The sequence below is a fragment of the Stigmatopora nigra genome, chromosome 9 (genome assembly GCF_051989575.1).
Source record: "Stigmatopora nigra isolate UIUO_SnigA chromosome 9, RoL_Snig_1.1, whole genome shotgun sequence".
Taxonomy (NCBI): Eukaryota; Metazoa; Chordata; class Actinopteri; order Syngnathiformes; family Syngnathidae; genus Stigmatopora; species Stigmatopora nigra.
The window spans coordinates 5,057,780-5,084,902 of NC_135516.1; the positions used below are offsets into that span (position 1 = coordinate 5,057,780).

A 27,123-nucleotide genomic window follows, 5' to 3' on the forward strand; every position below is an offset into this window, starting at 1 on the left:
TTGTGTATGCACGTGATTATGACCGTGAGGGCAAATGTATATACTTGACAGTCTTGTGCATTAAAAGGTAAGTGTCAATTTCTACATTTCTTTCATTTCTCAAATCTTTTTAGAGGACGTGTCTATTTATAATTACACCAGGTCTAAATTGTGAATTATTAATTATTGTTCTATTTTTATAATTATATACACACCAAAATATTCAAAGTCTGGATATGAAAGGTGAATAAACAAAATCAAAGAACAATATACTGTGGTCATAGAAGTCATAAATATAGCATAAATGTAGCATATAGAGTGCTGCTTCATTTATATATATTTTTGTGTGAAACCAAGCACCACATAAATGCCTTAGTTGGTCATTTAACAATCACATGGTCACCAAAAGTGTACAAACACACAACTGTCAGTGTTTCTATCCAAATCTGTCATTTATTTAAGACTTCACAGTAAGTAATTTGTCTTGTTACAAAAATAAAATATGGCTGTTGTTATTCTTCATTGTCATAGAAAATACCAGAGGTACTGAAATTTGGCAGCTGAGGCTGGTGATATATATATAAACACCAATCTGTAAAAAGCTGATAGCACCTTTGGGATTTGAGTTGATGTTTTTGCACCGGACAAGAAAATGAATGAACATGTATTAAATATGATCCGGTATAATACTGCAAACCTCCGGTACTCAGTTGAACACCAACCAAGAAGGAATTTAGTTCAGATGATGAAGAGATAAGACAAAAACAAATGAGATTATTCCTGTTCATATTAGCACTTTCAACTGCATTGGTCAGATTTAGATAAATGTCAGAATTTGTCACTAATCCTCATCGTCCTCATCATCATCGTCGTCGTCGTCATCATCGTCGTCATCGTCATCATCGTCGTCGTCGTCATCATCGTCGTCGTCATCATCATCGTCGTCGTCATCATCGTCGTCGTCATCATCGTCGTCATCGTCGTCGTCATCATCATCGTCATCGTCGTCATCATCGTCATCATCATCATTATCAGGATCAATTTCTCCTGAGAGAACATCCTCAATCCAGTCCTCCAGTTCTTCTACAGATGGCATGTCATCATCTTCATCCATGTCCATCCAGATGCTGTCAGCCTGGTGTGGAGTAAAATATAAATGGTAGCCACCTCCCAACTGGCATACATTTTAAACTCAAGCAAACACTTAATCAAAGGTCATCTTACATCATCAGCTTCCACGACGCCGATCTGCGGGGATGACAGGTCGATTCCGAAAATCTTCTCCCAGTGAGGTACAAGCTGGAAACAAAAGAAGAATACAATGTTTAAAGTCATAGTATGTATCATAATTGAAAAGGTAGCCTCGCACTGCCAATGGCCACTTCATTTATTCATAGTTGAAGTATGTATTAAATCTTTCAGTCAATGCTCAGTTTAAAACAAATCCTACCAGGGGGAAATCATCAGGGTCAATCCAGACAATACTGAGGTCAGGGTGTTCTGTGTTTTCTTCAGCAACTTCCTTTAGGATTTCCAAGAACTCAAAACCATCTGAAAAGTAAAATTGAAATAAAAAAAAATGACATTGTCCTAATTGGAATGGTGCTTTCTTCACTCATTCAATTTAGAAAAATGAAATGCTGCCCTTTTTCATTTCATGAGACTTTGTAATAAACTTTAAATAAATTGTTAGTCTGCACCTGGATCGGACTCCTCAGCAAATGCAATAATGTGTTCGCCATCAACATGGTCATCCTTTGAAAAGAACACAAATACAAATTCATTTTTCAAACAGTAATTGGATAACAATACAATTTTTAATGCCTTTTCAATGTTTTTATATTGTTGTGAGGCGATATGGTTCTTACCCATATTTCATACATGTTGTGGGGCTGCAACTTCCTTAGAGTTGGCCTTCAAAAACACACAAAGAGTTTGTTTTTTTAACTGGGGAAAAGCAATTTTTCCGAGACGTTTGACACACCTGTCATTATCTTCAATGAATTTCACCAGTTCTTCCTCAGTATAAGGTTTTCCCGGGATCACAACTGGTTCATCCATGAAGGGTTCGTAGAAGTCCACTTCATTGAGCTTGAGGTCCAAAGCCTTGGCAACCTGATGCCAATAGTTTAAAAAAAATAGACTCAAAATATACACATACACAATGATTACATGTATCTATCTATATATGTATATTATATTATTGTAAAACATCATAAGCACTATTTGTTTCTCTTTAGTAGACGGTGAATTAAAACCAATAAGAATGTTTTTCCATTGTAATAGCCTGTTTTTGGTGTTTTTTTCAGAGGGTGGAAACAAATTAATTTGTATTTAGTTCATTTTTGATGGGAAACATTGATTTGAGATACAAGTAAATCGACATACGAGCTCAGTCCCGGGGCGGATTATGCTCGTATCTCAAGGTACACATACACAATGATTACACGTATCTATCTATATATGTATATATTATTGTTAAACACCATAAACACTTGTTATTTGTTTCTCGGTTAGTAGATGGTGAATTAAAACCAATACGAATATGTTTTTCCATTGTAATAGCCTGTTTTTGGTGTTTTTTTTCAGAGGGTGGAAACAAATTAATTTGTATTTAGTTCATTTCTACGGGAAACATTGATTTGAGATACGAGTAAATCGACATACGAGCTTATTAAGCTCGTATCTCAAGGTATTATGGTATATATATTTTAAAATTCTTTGCAATGCTACTTTAAAAGACCTCATGGTGTAAACAGTCTGCCGATATTCTCATGCAGTACTATTTCACAAATTGGGGAAGTAGTTACTTTAAACCCCACCATGAAAATGACATTTCAAATTGATATCTTTTGATTTATTTATTTATTTGATTTGGGACACCACATATTAATGAACATATTTATATTCGTTTTTATGAATACTATATATATATATATATATATATATATATATATATATATATATATATATATATATATATATATATATATATATATATATATATATATATATATATATATATATATATATATATATATATATATATATATATATATATATATATATATATATATATATATATATATATATATATATATATATATATATATATATATATATATATATATAATATATAGTATTCTAGAAAAGTAGGTGATTCTATTTTGTTCTTTGTTTGCCTACCTTGCCATTGAATGTTGCGTAGAACTTGACGTGAGGATGGAATTCTTCAGCAGCATCCACAAAAGCCTCAAAATCTGTCATTTAATACGACATAATTAAATTCTGGAAGTGTATTAACATAAATTACAAATATGCATGTATTTTTAAAACCTTATTTTGCATGGTTATTCAATGAAACATGCTCATACAAGATGAGTTTGACTGAATATTTGACCTATTATTTGAGTAGATCTTCGAAAATGAACACAGAAAGAGACAAAAACAAAAGCAAAGTATAGATATTCATGCCATCACAGTACAGAGTCTTACGTTCTGACTTGTGACTCTTAAAGTAGCCCACCAATTTGATCTCCTCTTCAATGTTCTCAAAGCCTTTCAGTTCCCTACTGTTGTCAATAATTTCCACGGGGTCTTCAAGGAGCTGCCAAGGAAATTTAAAGGTCATGGAGGACAAAAGAAAATGACAATCGTGCAATGAAAGAGTACTTTTCTTAAAAAAAACGACACTAAATGAATTTGGAAGCTATTAAATGAGAGTTTATCTTATCACGAACATCAAAGATGAACTCCACAAGGGTGTCAGCTGCAAGTTCTCCATCATACTCAACGACCTCATCATCTGTGAAGATGAAGATGCTGTCGGATTCTTCAAGTCCTGAAGCCAAAAACAAATCAGAAAGTTCAATCACCATAGCATTTTTTGAACAAAAATAGTAGCAGGTTGTATACTATATCAATGATATTTTCATCATAACCAAGAGGATCAAGATATTTACCTAATTTCTTAGCTAAAGCCTTGTCAAGTTTCGCATCAATGAGTCCAACTCCAACGTCCTCGTCATCAAACTCTGAAAGGACTTGAGCTGCAAGCTACGAAACACACAATAAAAAAATTTCATTTGTCTGTGAAAGATAGTGTCGTGGTTAATTCGCCTGATTTAGGATTGTGATTTTCAGTGTGAAAGTTGGTCTGTCTCTGTGCCCTGCGACTTACTGGCGACCAGTCAAAGACAGTTGGGATCTGCTCCAGCAACCCTAACGCTAACAAAGATAAGTAAGCAGTGTGGAAAATCAAAGAATGAAAAATTAGATTTTAGAGACTTGTGTTAACTCATGTTAAACTGAGTTTAGCATAGCTTTTTTTTCTCTTTTTTTTAAGGGTTGTTTTTTTCTGTAGTTGTTTCATGACCATAAAAGCCTTCCCTATTTGTGCGCTGCTTATGCACTTTCTAAATCTGTATGAAACTTGAACCTCATTTACTGACAGCTACTTTCACCAATAAGAGTGTCAGATTTAGAGACGGGGAAGTGGATGATGGCCGTTACTTTGATTAGAGTACAAGTATATCTTTTATTAAAAAATAATAATAAAGTAACAAACAAACAAAATTTCAATTAAAAAACCCATAAAAACATGCATTCATTAAATATGTGATGATGATTTTCACAAGGATTTGTTATCATTGTGATTTATCAGCTTGTTATAAATCATTCACAATGCAACATGTAACCAAAACATAACTAATTTTAAAAAGAATTACATTTTATACCATGATAATGACGTCACATTCATTATTTAATCATTAAAGACATCATAACTTTTTTTAATAAAACGGATAAGGAAATGAATACTAATCTGTTTTTTTTTTGTGTTGGGTAAAGTGGAATTACGCCATATTTAACATTGATGTAATTTATGTATTTTTTTAATGCTACTTTACTAATGGAAAATGTGTAGGGCATGGATATTTTTTTTACTAATATATAGTATAAGTATATTAGTATAAGTATATGAAGTGCTCAAATAAGACAGGCCAGGTGAAATATTGACACTTAAAACCTCATAATGTACTTGATCTATAAAATGCTGTACCCTTGCCATGATCTGTTTCTAATAATATCATTTAATCAGTTTTATGGGAATATAAAGACATTAATACGGAGAAACACAAACCTTCTGGGTACTTAACCTACCACAAAAGCAACTTGAGATAAATATAACTTTCAAGTCACATCAACTTCAGGGACTATTTTGGTGAGTTGGCCGAGATGTTCCTTGCACTGAGATGTGCTGACCAGTACAGTACTGCAGGTGTCAATCACAGCACAGAGCTGAGCTGACACAACTGAAGCCAGAGCCTCGGACTATGGCTTGTAGACCCCCCCCCCCCCACCCCCACACACACACACACACACACAAAGCCAGCCTGATGGAGGAAGTGATATGCTAAAGGAGTGTGGCCACTCCATCTTTGATATAATGTTATGTTTTACCCTTCCTCTTCATATTGCATTGATCACCCCGAGATATCCAAACAGTTATTGACAAAGTTCAAAAAGCATCTTATATCTTTATATCTCATATTTCATAATCATATCAAGCTGAACTAAAACATTATTTTTTTTGCCAGAAGAAAGTGGGTGTAGTATCTGTATATTATTATATCACGAATTCTATTTTTTTTATAGTCCTGCAACTTTGTTTGGGATGAGAAATAGTGTCAGGTTTGAGTATACGTTGGTTTTAACAGATATGTATATAAATCCTTTGTTTTTTTTAATGTGTACCTTAGTCTAATGAGGATTTCATGCTAATCTATTAAGATTGTGGTGAGAGTGATTGTGCTGTGCATGAGTGCACTAAATTAGACCATCAATAATTCTCTAACACGCTAGACGTTTGCCAATATTTCCTAGGGAAAATATTTAAATATTAACATTGTCTGAAAGAGATAGCTTTTCTTGTAAAACGCACTTCACCCTCTTTTTCATAACAGTCCTCGTAACTTAACTTACCTCAAGCGACAACTCCTCTATCTCAAACTGTTTCTGGGCGACGCGGCTGGATGCGGGATGGTCATGATAGTACACCACCATGACATCATACTTCTTCATCACAGACTTATAGTTCTTAAGGTGGAGATCGTGGACTCTGTCCTTGCCGTCATATTCAGGGAAATCCAAGCTATCTTTACTCAGCGAGAGCCCCACAAATGACAGCAAAACTGCCACAAACACCCAGGTCCACTTCATGGCTCCTCTCTGGAGTGGATTAGATGTAGTATTTGCAGTATCAGAATGCCGAGTAAAAGAAAAAAAAACTGAGTCTAAGTATGAGGAACCCCTTTCCAGTCCCACGTCACCCAGAAGAGAGCAAGACCAACTCTTACATCCACCTTAATAAAAACCCCACATGGTTCACTGGTATTGGGGCACACGGCATTCGAGGGGCTGAGCTAAATTGGCATCGGTGTGTGTCTATGTGGGGTAAGATGAGGCAGGGGGGGCTATGTGGTTGCTGGGGAGACGCCTTTGGGTGTAGGCCTAGGTTTCATACATTTTAGTTGAAAGGTGAAATCAAGGCTGGGATGAGATTGGAAGGAAATCGTTCATGTGTGCAAATGTTTGCTTGATAGGAAAATCTTTAATAAATCCAGTGATGCAGGACAATTTCCATATAATTAACGACGTTATAGTATTGAATGTTGAATCCCAGCTAAAAATAATAGATGTGGTACAGTGAAGTACATCTGGTGTCTTATTTACTGAACTTGGCGCCTTTATAATGTTGCACCAGGTCACTTAGGGACATTAATGAGAGGAGGAATGTGGAGTAGTTGCAGCACCTGCTAATTATCTGTGATAATAACTTGGTTCAATACTAAAACGAGGTTTCCACAAGGGACTGAGGAATATTTTCTCCTGTATATTGCCCTTTGCCATGTATGCTTAAGATGGTCACCTGAGATATTACTTTACAAATTGAAATGGAAGAAGTTAACTATAAATACATGTAGGAAATCCAAGCGTCCCTCTTATCTGTGACAAGATATGCAAGCATGCAATATTACAAGTCTGAGTTGGAGGGGAACAGTTGGAAGATGTACTTGCGTGTGCTTGTAATTGTATACTAGCAATGTGTGTTGTCACTAATAATGGCAAATTGAACTAATTCACTGCAACTGTGAACATTTTGCAATACTAATACCTTATGGTAGGCAGAGTTGGATATCATGGTATTATATAACATGATGCTCTTGATACCACCCAAGTTTATAATTCAAAACAACAGCTGCTGTTCTACATCCACAGACTGAACATCATTAAGGTTTGACATATCATTCGCGTATCAGACATATGTCATCAGTGGTTTTAATAGGACAGTTTAAGGATTGGTGACCACCACATTTCACATATACTAATGACCAGTGGTGGACCGTCAAGGCCTGGAAAGCCTTGTCTGCTGGCCTAAAAAATATTTGAATCATAGACTGACGTTAACTATATTTTAAGAATACAGTATTTTCACGACTATAAGGCGCACTTCAACTTTTTGTTGACTTTATGTCAGTGTGAAAAATTATATTTTGGAATCATTTTGGAGGTTTATGTGATTCCTGCTGATAAAACAGATCAGAATGACTTTTGTAATTATAGGTGACATAGTTTTAAATGAAACGATTTTTTAAATTTTGGTGTCCTTTGAGATTATTTTGTGCAAAAAGTGTCAAAAAAGGTTGGTGTAAAACTTTTTCAAATTGCACTGCACAGTCAGTGATAAAATAATCCCTAAAGTTTATATAGACGTAAAAAAAATTGCGCACTAGAGGGCGGTACATCAGACAAACGTCAAATTGCACTCACCGATTATGTAGAAGAAGAACCTGTCACGGGGATTTTTTTTATTTTGGTGGATAGCGGACTCTTTACTCTCTTTATTATTCTGTTATGGAGCTATATCGAGACTAATTTACCACACCGAAAGACGATGGTAAAATTTATGACTTTATGCTAAATTGTTGTAACCTGCGCAGAGCAATCGTCAAATTTATTTGAAGGTAATTAATGACACAAACAAGTTGTAGTTTCGATATGATACTCTGTTGTGTAACGCTCAACAACACAAAGATAATAATAATATTACTCGTTCCACAGATGGCAACGCGGGCTAAAAGAGCAATTGGAGCTATTGTCGGCTCAGCAGTTGCAGATGCAGCAGGTAAAAAAAAAAAAAAAGAAAACAAATCAAACACAACCTTTAGAACGCAGGCGGCTGATACATTGTTTTATAAATGATTTGGGAGTCATTAAATACTGTAAATTCTAGGACCGAATGTGCCAATAAAACAATTATACATTTCCCTTTAATTCTGCAGAAGTTAGACATGTAATTTTGTTTTATATTTGACTTGTAACTCACAGCACAGCCCCTCCATTGGATCTATGACCTCAAAAAGCTGCAAGGGTTCCTATCTGAGGACCCTAATCAGGATTTGGAGTCATTAAATACTGTTAATGCTAGGACCGAATGTGGCTATAAAACAATCATACATTTCCCTTTAATTCTGCAGAAGTTAGACATGTAATTTTGTTTTATATTTGACTTGTAACTCACAGCACAGCCCCTCCATTGGATCTATGACCTCAAAAAGCTGCAAGGGATCCTATCTGAGGACCCTAATCCGGAATTCCGAGCTCAATCAGCAAACACCTTCTACAGGAGACAAACAGGCCAACAGAGCTGCTATGGGGACCAAGCATATGTGCTGCTAGAGTCTCTGTCTCAATGTGAAGGTAGACTTTCACACTACAGTGTAACCATTTTTAAATAGCCACATGATGGAACAGCAGAATTAAAAACAAACAGACAAAAGTACAGTCATACCGCTACTTACGAATACTTCAGAATCATTCAGGTTATGATTTTTTTTATATGCAAATGGGTGACTGAAGTTACGAAAAAGATCCAAGTTAAAAAAAGTTAATGGTCAATGTCAAATCCTCTGATCAGGTCTGAATATCGACGATTTGAAACAACGCACCCTAAAATTCTTCGGCCCGGGATCAGAGTATGACACACCTGTGAATGATCCATACAGGCAACCAGGCGGTAAGAACATATTCAAGGTTTTGGTCTGACTCTTGATGTTTTGGATGCAGATTTTAAAAATTTCTTGCATTTTCTCCTGCATGCTGTGGTGTATTTTTAATTTTTTTTTAGGCCCGAGACCTCAGCTACCCATTGAGGGACCGTGGAGACACGGTAGTTTAAAAAGCTTCCTAAAGAATGTGGATTCTGGTAAAAAAGAGACAGGTGAAAGAAGCTCTGGTTCTTGCTAGAAGCGATGACACAATGATGAGGAACAACTAACCAAAGTACAAAAATATTTACAGGTTGTGAGACTGACTGTCAAATTGATGGAATAGCTAAACTGGCTCCCATTGTGGCTTTTTACGCGGGGAAACCTGACATGTTGGAAAAGGTTGAGCAGGCAGTTCGGGTTACACAAAACAACGATGCTTGTGTGGCAGAGACGTTGGTAGCTGCCATGTAAGTATACTTACAATATTTTCCTTTAGTACAGGGGTCGGGATCATTTTTGATGGAGAGAGCCATAAACAATTTATATTATATTTATATATATTTTCAAATGTTGTTCATTGAGAGCCATGCTCAAAATTTCACAGTAAAAATACACTAAAATGTCACTTTAGGAAGCATTTTCAACTGCGACATAAAAAATAGTCTTTCTCCACAAGTGATGTGTGCAATATGAAATTTACTCGCGACAAAACAAAAAATGGCAAGACGTAGTGCATGTTGGCATTCTATATGATACTTTATATGTTATTCAAAATAGCTGAGTTGATTATATTTACCAATATAAACACTTGAGAAAACATGACATATTTTCCACAGGTTCATAGAATATTTCATTCTAAATGGTCCTGATCCAAAAGTCCTCGAGGCTGTGCTTATGCATCTTAAGGATCCAACCAGAGAGCATCCACAAGATTTGCATAAAGCTGTCATTGGTATGTGTATAATGTTGATATGTCAAAATTAGTTTTTCTCAAATTAGTCACTAACTGTTAAATTTTAATGTTTAATGATTGTGCATTTTGTAATTTCAGGGCATATTCATCAGGTGAAGGAGAATTTAAATAAAACTCCCCAGGAGGTTATCCCAGCTATTTTTTCAAACACCTGAGGTATTACTTTATTAATATTTAATGGTACCGTATTTTCACACCTAAAGGGCCACCCTAAAAGTCTAAAATGTTTCGCCAAAGCTGGAATTAAGTTCCCGGAATACACAATTCTGACTGACATTGGAGCCTAGCATGTTGAATTCCAAACTTTGAATATCAGAGTGTACATTTTTACCTCAATAAAGCATTATTAAACTTAGTTTTGTCTTAAAATAAACACGCTTGCGGATAGCATAACATTTATGCTAGTGGCTGCAATGTACCTGCAAATGAGAATGCGCCCTATCAAAATGTGCGTCTTAGGGGAGTGAAAATACAACAATTAAAAAAAAAAGTTGAAGATATCTCATCACATTTGGCTTTTCTCCCCTTAGGTTTGCCAGGTGCATTCCAAGCAGCGCTACATGGTGTCCTGACAGCTACAAATTATGAAGAGGCTATCAGAGAAACCATGCGTTGTGGGGGATGCACCTGTAGCAGAGGGTCCTTTATTGGTGCTTGTTTGGGTGCACAGGTAGGAAGCATTTTTTATTTTTTTTCAACCAATATGGACTATGCATTTTACACCTATTTCTTTAAATGCACATTGGACTTGGGCGATAAAACAATAACGCTAATTATTGTCAAATCATTTTGTCAACAATCATGAAAAATAAAGTTTTAACAAAATTCGATAAATCTAAACTGCAATTACAAAACTCCAAGAATAATAAAGAAGAAGAAGAATAAAAATGTTGATATTGACTGAGTTTATTGTGATAATAATTGTCATATCGCCCAGGCCTAATGTACATGATAAATGTTTTCCAGACTGCTAACTTTTTTTTCCTCCTACATCCCAGCTTGGATTCGAAGGAATACCAGCATCCTGGACCTCCAAGACTCAGAGATATCAAAGTGTTTTAGAACACAGCATAAAGATAACAAAACACCACGAATAATTTTTTACTGTCTCAGACAAATGTTATAGAGATCATTCATGAAAAAACATTTGACCTTTCACAGTGCAGTTAATGAAGGTTCTTGTTCAAATTGTCGACAAGAGTTGGATGTTTTTGTCACTCTGAAAGTTAAACCTGAGGCTTTAAAGAATTATTATAAAAAACCCTAAAAAAAACATAGGTAAAGCAACTGTATGAGACAGAGATTTAAGAATGATGATAATTGACATGTGATTTGGTTTTAACAGTACATAAAGCTTGTCATTGTTTTGATGGTTGTCTCAGTTACGAAACATTAAAGAAATAATTGATTGAGATCTGGTTGGTAGTACCTGGCCTTTTTAGCGGCCCCTGCACAGCAGTTCCATTCCTTAACTTAAGAAGCAAGTAAGGCAGGGATAGGGAACCTATGGCTTGGGAGCCACATGTGGCTCCTTTGTTGGGTGCATATGGCTCTCTGCTAACCTGTGAGGTGACAGACATGGCAGACATGGGTAAACTACGGCCCGCGGGCCACATCCAGCCCGCCAGGCCTTTTAATCCGGCCTGTCGACGTTATCCAAATAATTTTTTTTTTCCCCAAAGATGGCGCCGTCATGCGGAAGCCAGTGGCAGTAACTCTGTCCACTCTTATTTGTTTTTCGTGTTTTACAGCCCCTCTATCTTCTTTTAAATTACATTTTAATATTTCTTAATACATTCCTTTTTACTTTATTTTGTACTTTATCCTTTTTACTTTAATGATGAGTGATGAGTATGTTAATACTTTAGTCCTATTTTTCTGTTCCTGTTTCATATATACTGTTAACGGATGCACTTTTTTTATATGTATCGTATCTTGTGCTGACCCGGCCCATCTGTCAAATTTTTAAAGTCAATGTGGCCCCTGGGCCGATAAATTTTCCCACCCCTGCGCCCTACACCATAACACGATACATTATTTAGTCTACTACAGGCCAATATACAATATATATATAGAGAGAATGTAAAATTAAATAGAAATTACATCAATGATTAGAAAAAGTACTTGATTTATTTTTGCTGGAATCAAAATTACAGAGACCCTACATTTTGACAAAATACAAAATATTACCTTTGAAATAATAATAACTGGGGCAATCTTGGAGACTGGGGGCCAAGAGTAAGGGCCATTGCAAGTTCCTATGTAACAGCACACACTATGGCATGTGTTTTCATACAAATTGTTCCATTTCGGTTCCCGTAGACAATTCTGACGACATCGCTGATTCGAGTCAACCATTCAAGTATGGCTACCGGCAAAGGAGGAAAACAGAGAATTTCAGGCAGAAGAGGTGGCTGTGAGCAAGATGAAGAAGAGCCCCAGTTGCAGGCCGTTTTGGTCGCTGACAGCTTCAACCGCAAGTTTTTCCCGGTGACAAGAGATCAACCGCGGGTAAAACACAGTTCAGAGCTAACAATCATTGCTACAATTTGCTAGCAGATATGTTACAAGTCTCGTTGCTTCTAGTACAGCAGCGTGTACATATTTGCACAATGCTAAATATTGAATTGCAGTGGCTGTTTTAAACATTTTTCATTATTTGTCATGTACGGAGGTTTATTGCATTCAACTTAAAAAAAAATACCTGGACGATTTGTGAATGAATTATTTTTAGAAACCTTAGTTTATTCAAACTAATTATGAAAAAAATAATTATTTGTTTGAAATACTGTTTGATCTGCCTCGTTTTTTAAATATGTTTTTCTCGGGTTGTTTTTGAATTATTTTTTTTCTTCGGGTTTCAAAGAAATTTTTGTTGGCGTTGTTTTTTTTAATCAATTATCTTTCAAAAGTCTGTTTAATCATTTTTAGGGTTATTTTTAATTAATTATTTTTCAAACCTCGTTTATTTTTTTCGGGTTGTTTTTTTAAAATATTTTTTCCCTCTTCAATTAATAAATTTTTGGGTTTGTTTTTGAATTAATTATTTTTCAAAACTACTCATTATTTCTAGGGTTATTTTTTCTTTTAAATTTTCTTCTTCGTTTTTTGTTTTAATTTTTTTTCCGCTATAATTTAATTAGAAAAACGACCAGGGCTTTTTTTTTTTAAAGGGGAATGCAATACGTTTCTGTAGTCATGCAACTGGGAACTATTTTGAAAATGCCCAACTTTGGTGCCAGGCTTTGTTGCCGCTGTGTAATGTTGCGATTATCGACTACACACTGGAGTTCCTCACTTCCACGGGAGTCCAGGAGACATTTGTGTTTTGCTGTTGGATGGCTGGACAAATTAAGGAACACTTACAGTAAGTGCCAATATAAACACTACATTGGATCTAAACTACCAGTCACGTTACAGCAATCTTGTTTTGGATCTGGTAGGAAGTCGAAATGGTGTCGATCAACCTCTCCGAACACAGTGCACATCATTACCTCAGACCTGTACAGATCCCTGGGAGATGTGCTCAGGGACGTGGACGCCAAGTCTCTTGTACGATCAGATTTCTTGTTGGTTTATGGAGATGTGGTCTCTAATATCGACATCAGCCAGGGGCTGCTGGAGCACAGGTAAGATCTATACTAATTCTGTTCAATTTTAATCCATTAATCCAGCCAAGTTCGTGAATAGGCGGCCCGGTGGTGTGAGTGGTTACCACGACGGCTTCACAGCTCTGGGGTTCTGGGTTGAAATCCAGGATAAGTCCACCTGTGTGGAGTTTGCATGTTCTCCCCTGGCCTGCGTGGGTTTCCTCCAGTTATCCTGGTTTCCTCCCACGTTTCAAAAACCTGCATGGTAGGCTGATTGGACATTCTAAATTGCCCCTAGGTATGGGTGGGAGTGTGCATTGGTGTTTGTCTCTTTGTGCCTTGCAATTGGCTGGCCACCGATTCAGGGTGTCCCCTGCCTCTGGCCCGGAGTCAGCTGGGATAGGGTTGAGAACTCCCCCCAAAATGAGATGAGATGTTGTTTTTACTAGTATTGACTTTTAATTGTACTGAGGTAGTGATGCAATCATGTAGTCCTCGAAGATGCTTGTGGTAGGCTTTGGAATGCCGTCCTCTTTGAAATAGTGATCTCAAAAACGAAATATTTAATGTGCACCTAATTTTGTGACACTTATGTGCTTTAGGCAGCGCCGAAAGATTGATAAGAACCTCTCCGTGATGACAATGCTCTTTAAGGAATCCTCGCCGGGTCACAAGTCTCGTTGTGAGGAAGATGATGTGATCGTTGCCATGGACAGGAAGACTCAGAGAGTTTTACACTACCAGAAGACACAGACCTTAAAGAAGCTTATATTTCCAATGGTAATTAATATACAGTCGTACCTGTACTTGTGGAATTAATTCGATGCAGAATTTTTTTCGTAACTTGATCATTTGTGAGTAGAGGTGTACTTTATATGTAAAATTTAGAGGAGGCACAAAAAGGATATGATTACACTAGACTGGAATGGCCCAATTCACATTTTTATTGCTTTTATTCCACTAATACAATGTGTTGCCTTCATTATAAGGCACATATAAGGCTTTTAATTTTTTTCTTTTGGGTCCAATATGTCATTCAACATTTTGGGTTATTGTTCCTGTTTTATAGGGCAAAGGCTGTAATTTATCTATTAATTTTAATCTTGCGGCCACAATATTTCTTATAGCTCAGGACAGCAAAAATTTCAGTCATGCTTCTACCATTATGTATGTTTTCCACCCCAAAATATATGTAAAGTAACTAAGTTACTGATTCATTCACAGAACATTTTCCACAGTGGAAGCGATGAGTTTGAAATCAGACATGATCTCCTTGACTGCCACATCAGTATCTGCTCACCACAGGTGAGAAGAATTCCTACTTAAAACCTCATCTGATGAAAGCGTATTTCAAAAAGACACAAAATAAACATTTCTTTGTCTTGTCTTTTTAGGTTGCGGAGCTCTTCACAGATAATTTTGACTACCAAACGAGGAATGACTTTGTCAGGGGAATTTTGGTGAATGAAGAGGTAATAAACAGCAATCGTTTTTTGCATGGTGGCACGGTGGAGGGTGGTTAGCACATTCATCTCAATCCTCTGAGATCATGGGTTCAATCTTGAGTTTACATTCATGATTGACTGATAACAGTTTTTCCGGACCCATTCTGTAGGAAACAGTACTTAGAGGAGGCCGATAACTGATAATTGGAGTCAATATTGAAGTACAAAATACATGAAAAATGTTACAAGGCAAATCCTGAGCTTCATAGAACTTGTCTAATTACACAAATACCAAGTACAAAAGTACAATTATTAAGAAGTGTATATTAAATGTTATAGTTATAGGCATATGAAAACCCTGGAATATTACCAATATATAAATAAAAAAACTACTACATTAAGTACTGTACACAAAAATATGTCTAATTACACAAATACCAAGTACACAAGTACAATTATTAAGAATTGTATATTGAATGTTGCAGTTATAGGCATATGAAAAGCCTGGAATATTACCAATATATAAATAAAAAAACTACTACATTAAGTACTGTACACGAAAATATGTCTAATTACACAAATACCAAGTACACAAGTACAATTATTAAGAAGTGTATATTAAATGTTACAGTTATGGGCATATGAAAAGCCTGGAATATTACCAATATATAAATTAAAAAAACTACTACATTAAGTACTGTACACGAAAATACACAAATAATGTTACAATGCAAATCCTGAGCTTCATAGAACTTTATTAAATCACACAAATACCAAAGAATGCAATGATGGATAGAAACTAAAAAAATGTCAAAGTAAAAATTATTTGGTAAAACAGGGTTAACCTACCTATTTTTTTTTTAAAAATGCTCATCTGTGATGTGAAATTTTGATTTACTCATTTGAATACTTAATAATTCATAACAAAATGATTAATTAATTAGTTTTAAATTAGCTACATTTTTAATACATTATTATATTTTTTTCTATACAAAGAATTCCATATATTATTTCAACATAACTTAAACATTTTCAATGTAATATTTTATTTCAACTCCAGTTTTTCAAAATACATTTTAAAACATGAATTTTACAGTGAAATATTTTTGCAAAAGAATGTCATACTACATGTAACATTCAATTATCTTTATTAATTGAATCCTATGAAAATCTATATCAAAAATGTTTTTTTCACTCTCCCCTTCAGATCCTGGGCAATCAGATATACATGCATGTCAGCCGAGATGGTTATGGTGCACGAGTCTCCAACTTGCTTATGTACGATTCCGTTTCGTCCGACTTGATGAGGCGTTGGGTCTACCCACTCACACCGGAGAGTAATTTTACGGACCAGAAAGGATGGAGCTACACTTACTCTCGACATAACGTCTACCGTGGCTCGGGGGTCAGCCTCGGCCACCGGAGCCAGATGGAGGAGAATGTACTCATTGGCTGTGACACCAGCATTGGGACCAACTGTTTTATCTCCAACACTGTGATCGGTAACAACTGTTTCATAGGTGAGTTCCCAGGGAAGGCTACACCGGAAATAATGTATACTACAGTATAGATTTTGATTTTTTTTGTGTGCGTCAGGTGACAATGTAACGCTGGACCATGCCTACATCTGGAACAATGTTCAAATTGGGTCTAATGTGGTCATTAGTCATTCTGTAGTCTGTGACAAGGCCGAAGTAAAAGAAGGCGTCAGGCTTAATAAACAGTGCGTCCTGGGATACAATGTAAGTAATGAATGTATCATTCTGATTGTTGATCTTTGGGCTACAAACAAGTGCCCTCCTAATAGAGTAGTGAGAATCGTGTACTATTTTGAAATTTTCATTTGTAGATTGACTGGTTCATTAATAATTACACTTCTCTATAATTATCAATCCCTGCAGGCAGACATCTTAATCAATTATTGACATTTAATTAAATAATTTGCATCTCTGGTCAAGAAACCTTATAAGGGTAGATACATCAAGACTTCCTCCCGATCTCCAAAGTATCTCCTCAAACAGTAGTTTCTCATACGGCTTTAAAACCGTAAATCAAAACAATTACAAGATTATTGATTAATCCAACATGTGTAATCAAAAACAACATCTGTACCTATAATAACAATTAAGGTATTTAACAATAATAAAAAGAGGAAACATAAAAAAAACTCCATTTGAATTAAAACAATCACGCCTTCATTTGGCATAACAATTACGTAACGAAGCGCGATGTGCGTCACGATGTAGGAACACTACATACCTGTCAACCTATGCCGTTAACTGCCCTTATAAATGATTATGATTTCCCGTACAAACCCCGCAAAAAAAACGTACAAACACCGTACGACGCATGTTTACTCGCTGTAACTCGTTTCTTATGAGGTGGCTTCTCCATGCTTGCTTCTACAATATTTACTCTATGTATATCTACGCATGCGCATGTCATCCTTTATCGATATTGCCATACGCACCGCTAAAAAAAATACATATATATTTATTATTATATATATTTGCTGGGATACCGTGACAATAGTAACGATCGATGACAGTAGCATCCTTGGCTACCAGCCTACGAGACTATCTGGATTTTAGCCAAAATGGTCTTGTTAAGATTGGTTTTCATAAATATTGGCGATTTTTATATATTTTTTTAATTTTCCCTGTACAAAAGTCGGTGTACTGCGTACATGATTTGAAATGGTAAAAAAAACACGTATAAAATACGTATAAAACGTACAAGTTGACAGTTTATGACACTATGCGAGTGTTCCTGGAAGTGATTGATATCCATCTGCTGGTAGCAAGAGTCCTTGACTAAATGATTAAATACGCACATTTTATAATAGTATTACAGAATAAAACCAACATAGATCCTCTGCATGATTCAGATAAAGGAGCAAAATTCTTCATGCTTGTTTTCAAGGTTGTTATTGGACCACACATCTCTTTGCATGAGGGCACTGTGGTGTCAATGCACTATCCAGCAGAGGAAGATGATGATGATGATGAATTCCTGACTGATGACACCTCAGTAGGGCAGAGCAAGAACCAAATCAGACAGAAAGGTGCGTATAGGGAGGGAAAAAGGATAATTTTGGTTAGTGTAGAAGTGAAGGGTCATTTGTTTCCTTTACAGGGTTTGACCCTGCAGTCGTTGGAGAAGGAGGAAAAGGATACACTTGGAAAGCCGGCAATCTGGATGATACCGATGATGAAGAGTTGTCACATTGCCTCTGGGGTAGGAGAAGATGCATCTTTTTATAACTCATATTTCATGAAATGGCACAATACTGCAGTTTCGACAATTTGTTTATTTCCAAGGCTTGACATTAAACCACAGTATAGACAGTGAAAGTGAGGACAGTGAACCGGATGGTCCCGATGATCCAGTGATTCCCTCCCCTGAAATGGATGACACTAAAGGTGAGTCACGTTGCCAAAGTTTCTCAAAGGCTTTTAGATCATTCCAGATTTGGATGACATTTTTTAAGATATAGAAATAAAACACAAATAATAGGATACACGAAAGAAACATTAAAATCTATAAGAAACTGAAAAATTAAAACAATTGAAATTGGTAACAGCACAAGTATTGCTTTGCCTGTTGAACAGTCATGGAAGATAGGGATATGCAATAGTAAATAGTTGTATTTTTAGCCTTGTTTTAAACTGTTTCAGCACAACTCAGAGTTTCAGGTACTAATAATGTTCCACATTTAAGGAATATATAACAACTGAATGTGCCGCCCCAGTTTTTTGTAACATAAACAAACCTGTTTCACGACCCAAAACAAGAAAATCCTGCATATAATTTAGTTCAAGGGTAATAAGTGTGTTATAAACCTTTGGTAAGAATGTATAGTTTCTCTTTGAATCCCCAGAAGCCAGTGTAGTGATTTCATGAGTGGTATAAAATGGTCACATCTTTCCTCTTTTTGTGGCGATGCTGGCAGCAGTATTTTGGATTAGTTATAGAAAACAGAGTGGATAGGAGCTCTCGAGGACTTGACTTGGCCACCCCTGGTCAAAAAAGTTGTAGGTCGAAGACACTGTTACCTGCGGAATCCTTGCAATCCAATCCACTTTAAATGTAAATGTATTCCCATTAAAGTTGTCACCTGGAACAATTGAACTAATATCAGTTTGTGAAGACATTTAATAAGAGCGAATTAATAGCAAGCTCCTCAAACAATACAAAATCCTCCAGAAATCCAGAAATGCATCAACTGTTGAGCTATCGCAAGGCTAGGAATAGCGTATTTGAGGCTTCACATTGTTTTTGTTTTTTTAAATTACAAAATGAACATTTATTTTGTCCAGGTATTGTATTAAACATGTTTTAATATGAACATAATAACCTGACTATTTTTGCTTTTTGTACACAAATCTAACTTATTGTAAAAACCTTGTAGTGTTTCAAAGGGAAGTTCTGGGTACCCTGCAAAGAGGTTTGGATGAGAATATCAGCTGCGACCACCTTGTTCTGGAAATCAACTCACTCAAGTATGTCAAAATGTTCAAAGAAAGTCTCAAAATGCCATCAAGTTTGACAATTTACAAATCTTTGGTACAGGTATGCCTATAATATAACCCTGCAGGAAGTGATGCAGATATTGACTGGAGTTCTATTGGATCTCCCGTTCCAGCATCATAGCTCACAACTCACCGCCTCACAATATGTTGCTGTCCTTCTGCCGGTAATGCTTCTTTTCTTGTGTACGTTATATTATACAGACTTTGCAATGTACCAACTTACCTCTCTTTATCATTTAATGTGCATCTTGAATTGTAAGAAGCACTTTTAGCTGTAGCATATATATTGCATAAAACAACACACAACCACTACAGTAATTCCTAAATTATCGCGTCTTCAACTATCTAACTAAAATGACTTTAATCTCATAATATTACGATTTGAATCATGTTATAGTACAGTCTATGAATTCATATTTCAATTTTAACCTTGTAATAGATCAAATAAATGTAATCTCTTAATATTGAGACTTCTGGATTATTACGATATATAATATATAATATACATATATATATATATATATATATATATATATATATATATATATATATATATATATATATATATATATATATATATATATACATACATACATACATACATACATACATACATACATACATACATACATACATACATACATACATACATACATACATACATACATACATACATACATACATACATACATACATACATACATACATACATACATACATACATACATACATACATACATACATACATACATACATACATACATACATACATACATACATACATACATACATACATACATACATACATACATACATACATACATACATACATACATACATACATACATACATACATACATACATACATACATACATACATACATATATATATATATTTATATATATATATATATATATAATTTTTTATTTTTTGTCTAATAAATGAGAGCAAGAATAGAAACTAAAACTCAACCTGTTATCCTATTATTGGTCCATTTGAGGTCAAATTAAGTTGTAATTGTCCTTGTAATAATTTACCATGGTTTTGCATTTCATATCATTGGCTGTAATTTGTATTTAATACATTTTTTGTTAAAGGGGGACTTAAAAAAAATGTAAAGAGTTGAAAACAGAATTTGATTCCTTCAATTATACCAATAACAGTTTATCCTATAGCATGATGCAGGACTTTGATTTGGGGGAAAAGGGTCAAAAGTTATAACCCTAAGATTCCATATACTAGGAAGGATTTACAAGTAAACATCTGCTATGGCTGTTTTTTTCTCAGTTATTGGAGAAATGGGCACCTGTCTTTAAGAATTATGTGAAGAGATCACAGGACCAATTTGACTGTCTATCAGCTTTTGAGGAACACTTTCTGGAGCATGACAGTCACTGGCCTGCCATGTGCAAGGTAACACACATTGGCAAGACACTATTGATGCTTACTAAGGCCAGGAGTACAAGGGCATGAAACGTATCCATTCCTTTACCATAACAGATTCTAATGACCATGTACCAACTGGAAATTCTGGAGGAAGAGATGATTCTGCGCTGGTTTTCTCATAATGTCACATCTGACGAGAGCAAAAAGCTCCGCAAAAACCAAGGGGTAAGTGGCCTTCTATGACCAATACGGTAACATGTGAATGGTTGTCTAGTTGTCTTATGGCTAGGCTAGCACTGAAGTTTGTCATTTTATTCATTTACTTGGAATTTCTTTGGTCAATCAAACCTGAAGGCCCACCTGCAGGATGTAAAAAATGAAGGCTGAATGTATTTTAAAATCCTGCAGTCCCAGATATTGCCGTTGGGAGTCTTTTAAAAGGATCATTTTCATTTAGTATCCATACTAAACCTATGAATTTTACCATTTAAAACTAACATGTTTAAAGCTTGTTTCAAGACCTAACCTATTAAATAACTAATATACACCCTTAGCATTTTTTTTAGTTAGATTATATTCATTGACTAAGATGCATTGTTTCCAAAAATGTTTTATTCAAGAGTGTTGGATTTATTATTTAAAAATAATTAAATAACAATACCTTTATAATCAGTTTTTTTGTACTTGTTTCCTTGTTAAAATCAGGGAAAAGTATCCAAATATTTGCAGATGCAAATCAAATTTTCTTTTCAGACAGTATCATCCAGCCCTAATATTTACATGTTCCTTTCTCTCCTCTCTAAAGCTTCTGAAGTTCGTCCAGTGGCTGAAGGAGGCTGAGGAATCATCCGATGAAAATTGAGAACAAGCAGTCATTTTAAAACATCAAAAGTGCCCTTGGGCAAACTTGACATTGACCCATACCTAAGACTCCATTTCTATTTACTGACATCCATTTCTAATCATGGAACGTGCTTTCAGACACCTTGACTATGGCACATTTATCCTTTTCAGTTACAAAATTAAGCTTTTGAAAAGGGTGTAAAATATATAATAATAATGACCACACCACTGTTTTGTTACCTTAATTTAATAAAAACTGACAACACCTCATTAACCATTTCATTCAGGCACAAACAAAGTTAGTGAATTCTATGATTTACATTTTGTCCACTAAAAAGAAACACCCACAACAACAATAAATTGTATCAAATATATTGGTAAAAAAAAAATCACTAGTCATCCCTTATCTGCTATTTATTTGAGTATTATCCACAACACATAACTGCAAAAACGTCAATATTTCTAAATGTTTATATGTACAGTATGTTGGCATGTGAATGTGGTAATATCTCTTAGAGATAGAATCATCATCAGCCATCACTTGAATAGTCATTTTATACAACAGATTATTGCCATATTCCATGCCCCCAACCAATGATCCCTCTAATTTTTCATTGATCTGGGCAGAAAGACAACCTCCCTGAGTGCACTGAGTACTAGTGTGAGCGACATCATCATTGCTCGCTATGGGCACACCATTATCACACCTGCCATAAGCAGGTGCATGTCAATGTTCTAATTTTTCATTGTAAAAAATGCTGTAAAACACAAAAAACATAAGAGTGGGCACAGCTACTGCCACTGGCTGCTGTGTAAACAGTGCCATTATGGGGAAAGGGGAAAAAAAAATAAATAAATTGGATTTTATTTACTGCGCGCCATATGATTGCTGCTGCGCAGAGAAGACGAGAGTAGTGTACAATTGTGCACGCTCACAACTTAGAGGGAACATTACCCCCAACCCATAAAAGGAAAAAATGAGAGAATCCAGTGTCAGTATATGCATTAGTGTTTGGCTTCTAACTCTACAAACAGGCTTATTGAGGAAATAAATCCCTTTAGCAAGTCACATGAAGAACATTTATATCAATTGTAGTTTTTCACCTTTAACAAATGGAAATCTCAAATGTGAAACAAACATGAGTCCACATTATGAGGACCATCTTATTAGGATTTATCATCATGTTTTCTAACCGCGTTATATATCACACCAGCGAGTACAGACGTACCGATGATGCCCGTCACGGCTGTTAGCATCTTCCACATATTGGCTGATCTCTCATGCCGCTCGATGAAGCTCTTGTAGTCAGTGGGAATGAAAAGATACTCTCGGCCATCCTTCGGAGGCTGTAGTCTCCCGTGACCACCTTCCAGAACCACTTCCCCAAACACAGTTAAGTTACTGCCCACACGCAGCATCTCTTCGCTCTCCTCCATTGCCAATGCTCGCTCCCCGCTGACGCCCTGCAAGACCACATTCACTAAGCCCTGCTCTGCCCGTCTTACACGGTGATAAACCCTCTCAAGGAAATACCCCGAGCCTTGCAAAGGGTCTTGCACTTTCACTTGGAAGTCAGACATGTAGGAGTCAGGACAGATAAGAGAGAAGGGAACAGAGTTGTTGGTTTCTTTCTTGTTTGTAGGCCGAGAGATCCTGGAGATAATTGCAATGCTATCCGACAATGTGCTTACAACTTGTCAAGTTAAAATATAATGAATTTGAATGTATACCATGTTTTAGAGTGGGGGTTCCAGTATTCCCCATGTTCTGTGACCTTTATCTTCTGGATCACACCAAAGCATCTTGGGACAAATTGACTGCTAAGGGACTTTTCATCTGACTCAACCAAACCTTGAACAAAAACACACACAAAAGTTTAGGTCAGCAATAGATAAAAATAAACTAAAATGTGCTAAAATGGCAACATTATAGTAAGGTAAAACTCTTCTAAATTTGCTATTTACCCTCTACAGCGACATACTGTAGCCTCTTGAAGGGAGATGATTTCAGAACCATAGCCATGTGGTGGTCTGGTCGGAATACTGGTGTCTGCTAATATATAATAAAGATACAAACTGGCGTTTAAAAACCAAGCCAGTCTGTAATAGTCAGCGCACTTACACTTCTCCACCACAAGGTGCTTGTTCCTTTCTGTTTGTTTTGCACATTTTTCAAATATATATACACATATATTTTTAAACAGAGGAGAAATCCTTTGATTTTATATTTTTACATAACAAATTTTAATACAACCTTAAATTGGGGTTTCGGGTGACACGTAATTAATTACATGTCACTCAAAGATAATACTGAAAATATAAACACAATTTCCTAAGTTAAGTTATCCGATACACAAGTGGGATGGGGTAAATTTTGTGGAAGGAAGTGAATGAGTTTACTTGCCTTCAGCTTCGTTAATTCACTTTTCTTGCTTTGATATAAATTATAAAAGAGGCCTGAAAAGGCAAAACTGGAACCTACCCCTATTAGAATCAAAGGGTTAATAGTAAAGTCACTCATTTCTATACTATAATAATCTACGTAGAACCAACACAAACCAAAACAAGGTTGGTTTCTTGTTTCTTAACTAAAAGTAAGAAAATAAATATCCCTGTTAAATACCAAACAAACAAACTACCAATATAATAGAAGGTAAACGTTGCAAAAGTTTTGAACAGAGATGTTGTTTTGGTAATTTACTTCATTTCCGTGTTGCCTACGTCATTTTTGAATCAGCCAATTAAAAAAATGTATTACAGCCCCGACCTCGCTCCACCTAATGCATGTTATTATGAAAACAATGTATTTTTCTTTTAAGTATTGAAGTCCAACCGAAAAGCATTTACAGCACCTCCACACAAACATATACTGACTAATGCACGTTATTATGAAAAAAAAAATTGTTTTTGTGTCCTTTTTAATAGGCGTGGCCGAGGCCACAGTTCAAATAGCCGACGTCAGACGCCAAAAATGGCTGATGACCCAGGAAGATGGACGGGCGTGCGTGCGTGCGTGCACTGCAGAGCAGCTCAAAAGTGACGATTTGCCGACGAAATCCTGCCAAACTTCTCACAGAACGATGCTGTACATTTGGTACGTTGTCATTTGGGGATTTCGAACCCCGAGTTCTCGTCTTAAGAGTGATCTTTGACGCGCTGTAGCCTCATGTGTATGCTGACAGCAAAATGTTTGCAAACAAATTGGCTACATTGCGTTACCGATCGCTCCTTGTTTAAAAAGAAATCATTCTATTATGTTTTTCAGATCCTCAACGAGCACAGACTGCTGGGAAACATCAAGAATGTGGCCAAAACGACCTTAAAGGAGCAGCTTGTCGACGCCATAACAAAGTAGGTCACTTTTAAGTAGTTCCGATATTCTCTATCCGTGTAATATTTAAACGCCATCGTTCAGGGCTTTGCACAATTGGCTCGATCTTCATCACGATACATTCAATTTTTTTTTAAATGCCCCAAAAAAACTGGATAAGTCACCCACACAAATGTCATTAGTGGATGTGTAAGGAATAAACAGTAATCCCTCGATTTTCGCGGTTAATGTAGACCAGACATGGCTGTGATAAATGATAAACTGTAAAGTAGACTCATCCCTATTGAAGAAAATTCAAAAAAAATATTGTAGTGGCAAGTGAAGGAGTAGCTTCTGCTTGTGAGTTTCTATCTGGCTTTTCACATCTTTCTGAACTTACAAAAAAAATCTCCCATGTAGTGGAACTGAAGATAAATAAATTATAAACTTTCAGCCGCTTAACTTTTTTAAAGACCTCAGGGCTTAGAGCTTTTTCATATTAATTTTAAATGTGGTTGTGACAAAACAAATTTATTTAACAATAGTGCAGGTGTCATTTTTGACTCATTTAAACATAACGAGAAAAACAGAAGCTCTTTGTATATTTAATTTTTTAAGAATGAATGGATTTGAAATAATTGACTGAAAACTTGAGGCCCCTGTCCAGTGTTTTCAAATTTCCCACCACTTGATCAAGATCCTAATATAGTTTCGTGGAGGAAAACTGACTGATCGTTTTTGTCTTATTGCCTTTTGATGTTTCATAGAAAAAAAAAGCTAAATGTAAGAGGTAGTTTTGTTAAATTTTGATGTTCGGTGCTTGTCTGTACTTTAATCTATTGTCCCTTCACTCCTTTCTTGGTTTCCTGCCTATGTTGACATACGCAGGAAACTTGCTCCCCTTGGCTGGAGTTCTGAAAAACAAAAACAAAACATTTCCAAGGTCTTACCTTTTTATTTTGAAAAAATAAAACTCATAGGTTTGTTCTGCCTGAGCATATGTATGATTTTTTTCAAAATAAAAGGTAAGACCTTGTGAATGTATTTATTTTTCAGAATTCCACCCAAGGGGGACCAGGTTTCATGCCTGAGCCTATCTCTACATAGGCAGGTAACCTGAAAAACAAAAACATTTCCAAGGTCTTGCCTTTTATTTTGAAAAAAACTCGTAGATTTGTTCTGCCTGAGCATATCTGAGTTTTTCAAAGTAAAAGGTGAGCTCTTCCCAATGTTTTTTTATTTTTCAGAATCCATCAGGGGGGACCTGGTTTCTGCCTATGAACAGATAGCCTCAGAGACCCCCAGCGGAAACCAATCTATTAACTTTTTCAAAATAAAAGGTGAGCCCTTCCCAATGTTTTTTTTATTTAACTCTGTGTACTGACTCTTTTGTTTTTCAGAATCCACCAGAGGGGACCTGGTTTCTGCATATGAACAGATAGGCTCAGGAGAACCAGTCTATGAAGTTTTTCAAAATAAAAGGTGAGCCCTTCTCATTTCCTCTTTATTTAACTCTGGGTACTGACCCCCTTTTTTTGTTTTCCAGAATTCCACCAGGGGGTGGAGAAGATTCGATTTTTTACGATGCTGGGGCACCAATCTATGAAGTTTTTCAAAATAAAAGGTGAGCCCTTCTCATTGCTTTTTTAACTAACTGTACTAACCCCCCCCCTTTTTTCAGTTTTCCTGAATTCCACCAGGGGGTGGAGAAGATTCGATTTTTTACGATGCTGTAACACCAGCGGGAACCTATCTACAAACTTTTTCAAAATAAAAGCTGGAGCTTTTATTTCCTGGATTTCCTGCTGGTGACTGGAGGAATTACTTCATTTTACTTGTGTTTTTCAAAATAAAAGCTTTTTAAATGTACACGTGTATGTCTTTATCAAAAAATGCAAGTCAAAATCAAAGTTCAAAAAATTTATTTACAAGTAAACATTTGTAGAACAAAAAATTGCATAATACTTTAAAAATAAAATGTCAACAAAAGCAGGGGGGATAAACACTTAGGAAA

At 35.8% G+C, this 27,123-nt stretch overlaps 4 protein-coding genes and 1 long non-coding RNA gene across 10 annotated transcripts; 2 read left to right on the forward strand and 3 right to left on the reverse strand.

Annotated features, from left to right (window-relative positions):
• The first annotated feature begins 3 nt into the window (after positions 1–3).
• On the forward strand, positions 4–11,416 carry LOC144201172 (crystallin J1A-like). 2 transcript variants are annotated; one of them, XM_077723591.1, is made up of 10 exons: positions 4–67; positions 8,101–8,164; positions 8,563–8,739; positions 8,957–9,055; positions 9,167–9,259; positions 9,340–9,496; positions 9,866–9,981; positions 10,081–10,158; positions 10,533–10,672; positions 11,001–11,416. In XM_077723591.1, the coding sequence occupies exons 2-10, from the start codon at positions 8,101–8,103 to the stop codon at positions 11,097–11,099; spliced, it is 1,023 nt and encodes a 340-aa protein (XP_077579717.1). In that variant the 5' UTR covers positions 4–67; the 3' UTR covers positions 11,100–11,416. The 2 variants fall into 2 exon arrangements, with proteins under 2 accessions (XP_077579717.1, XP_077579716.1); XM_077723590.1 differs by lacking the exon at positions 4–67 and adding an exon at positions 7,811–8,003.
• Positions 407–6,380, reverse strand: casq1a (calsequestrin 1a). Its single transcript, XM_077723588.1, has 11 exons — positions 5,962–6,380; positions 3,942–4,035; positions 3,720–3,820; positions 3,475–3,586; positions 3,166–3,239; positions 1,964–2,094; positions 1,848–1,893; positions 1,680–1,734; positions 1,430–1,530; positions 1,204–1,278; positions 407–1,114 (listed from the first exon to the last, which is right to left on the reverse strand). The coding sequence occupies exons 1-11, from the start codon at positions 6,196–6,198 to the stop codon at positions 821–823; spliced, it is 1,320 nt and encodes a 439-aa protein (XP_077579714.1). The 5' UTR covers positions 6,199–6,380; the 3' UTR covers positions 407–820.
• LOC144201174 (uncharacterized) lies at positions 11,142–12,472 on the reverse strand. The gene is made up of 2 exons (XR_013327286.1): positions 12,193–12,472; positions 11,142–11,564 (listed from the first exon to the last, which is right to left on the reverse strand). It is a non-coding gene; the product is annotated as an uncharacterized LOC144201174 (long non-coding RNA).
• On the forward strand, positions 12,309–26,978 carry eif2b5 (eukaryotic translation initiation factor 2B, subunit 5 epsilon). 5 transcript variants are annotated; one of them, XM_077723584.1, is made up of 21 exons: positions 12,309–12,513; positions 13,245–13,369; positions 13,446–13,631; positions 14,195–14,372; positions 14,817–14,897; positions 14,987–15,064; positions 16,245–16,557; positions 16,634–16,779; positions 17,960–18,101; positions 18,173–18,274; positions 18,358–18,459; positions 19,449–19,539; positions 19,610–19,733; positions 20,858–20,983; positions 21,071–21,181; positions 21,762–24,893; positions 25,065–25,150; positions 26,357–26,449; positions 26,510–26,591; positions 26,656–26,733; positions 26,791–26,978. In XM_077723584.1, exons 1-16 carry the CDS (start codon positions 12,367–12,369, stop codon positions 21,816–21,818), a joined length of 2,109 nt encoding a protein of 702 aa, XP_077579710.1. In that variant the 5' UTR covers positions 12,309–12,366; the 3' UTR covers positions 21,819–24,893; positions 25,065–25,150; positions 26,357–26,449; positions 26,510–26,591; positions 26,656–26,733; positions 26,791–26,978. The 5 variants fall into 5 exon arrangements, with proteins under 5 accessions (XP_077579710.1, XP_077579709.1, XP_077579712.1 ...); XM_077723583.1 differs by lacking the exon at positions 26,357–26,449; XM_077723586.1 differs by lacking the exons at positions 26,510–26,591; positions 26,656–26,733.
• mul3 (mitochondrial E3 ubiquitin protein ligase 3) lies at positions 22,031–24,515 on the reverse strand. Its single transcript, XM_077723592.1, has 4 exons — positions 24,204–24,515; positions 23,765–23,852; positions 23,531–23,651; positions 22,031–23,453 (listed from the first exon to the last, which is right to left on the reverse strand). The coding sequence occupies exons 1-4, from the start codon at positions 24,318–24,320 to the stop codon at positions 22,967–22,969; spliced, it is 813 nt and encodes a 270-aa protein (XP_077579718.1). The 5' UTR covers positions 24,321–24,515; the 3' UTR covers positions 22,031–22,966.
• Positions 26,979–27,123: the final 145 nt, after the last annotated feature.

What these genes read in the sequence shown, in the direction of transcription:
- eif2b5 (XM_077723584.1), top strand. Translation starts at nt 12,367, where the DNA reads ATGGCTACCGGCAAAGGAGGAAAACAGAGAATTTCAGGCAGAAGAGGT. An exon ending in CGGTAACAACTGTTTCATAG is followed by an intron (nt 16,558 to 16,633) that starts GTGAGTTCCCAG and finishes TGTGTGCGTCAG; the next exon opens with GTGACAATGTAACGCTGGAC. An exon ending in AGTGCGTCCTGGGATACAAT is followed by an intron (nt 16,780 to 17,959) that starts GTAAGTAATGAA and finishes CTTGTTTTCAAG; the next exon opens with GTTGTTATTGGACCACACAT.
- casq1a (XM_077723588.1), bottom strand. Translation starts at nt 6,198, where the DNA reads ATGAAGTGGACCTGGGTGTTTGTGGCAGTTTTGCTGTCATTTGTGGGG. An exon ending in TGCTGAGGAGTCCGATCCAG is followed by an intron (nt 1,531 to 1,679) that starts GTGCAGACTAAC and finishes TTTACTTTTCAG; the next exon opens with ATGGTTTTGAGTTCTTGGAA. An exon ending in GCGTCGTGGAAGCTGATGAT is followed by an intron (nt 1,115 to 1,203) that starts GTAAGATGACCT and finishes ACTCCACACCAG; the next exon opens with GCTGACAGCATCTGGATGGA.
- mul3 (XM_077723592.1), bottom strand. Translation starts at nt 24,320, where the DNA reads ATGAGTGACTTTACTATTAACCCTTTGATTCTAATAGGGGTAGGTTCC. An exon ending in GTGAATTAACGAAGCTGAAG is followed by an intron (nt 23,853 to 24,203) that starts GCAAGTAAACTC and finishes ATTATATATTAG; the next exon opens with CAGACACCAGTATTCCGACC. An exon ending in ACAGTATGTCGCTGTAGAGG is followed by an intron (nt 23,652 to 23,764) that starts GTAAATAGCAAA and finishes TTTTTGTTCAAG; the next exon opens with GTTTGGTTGAGTCAGATGAA.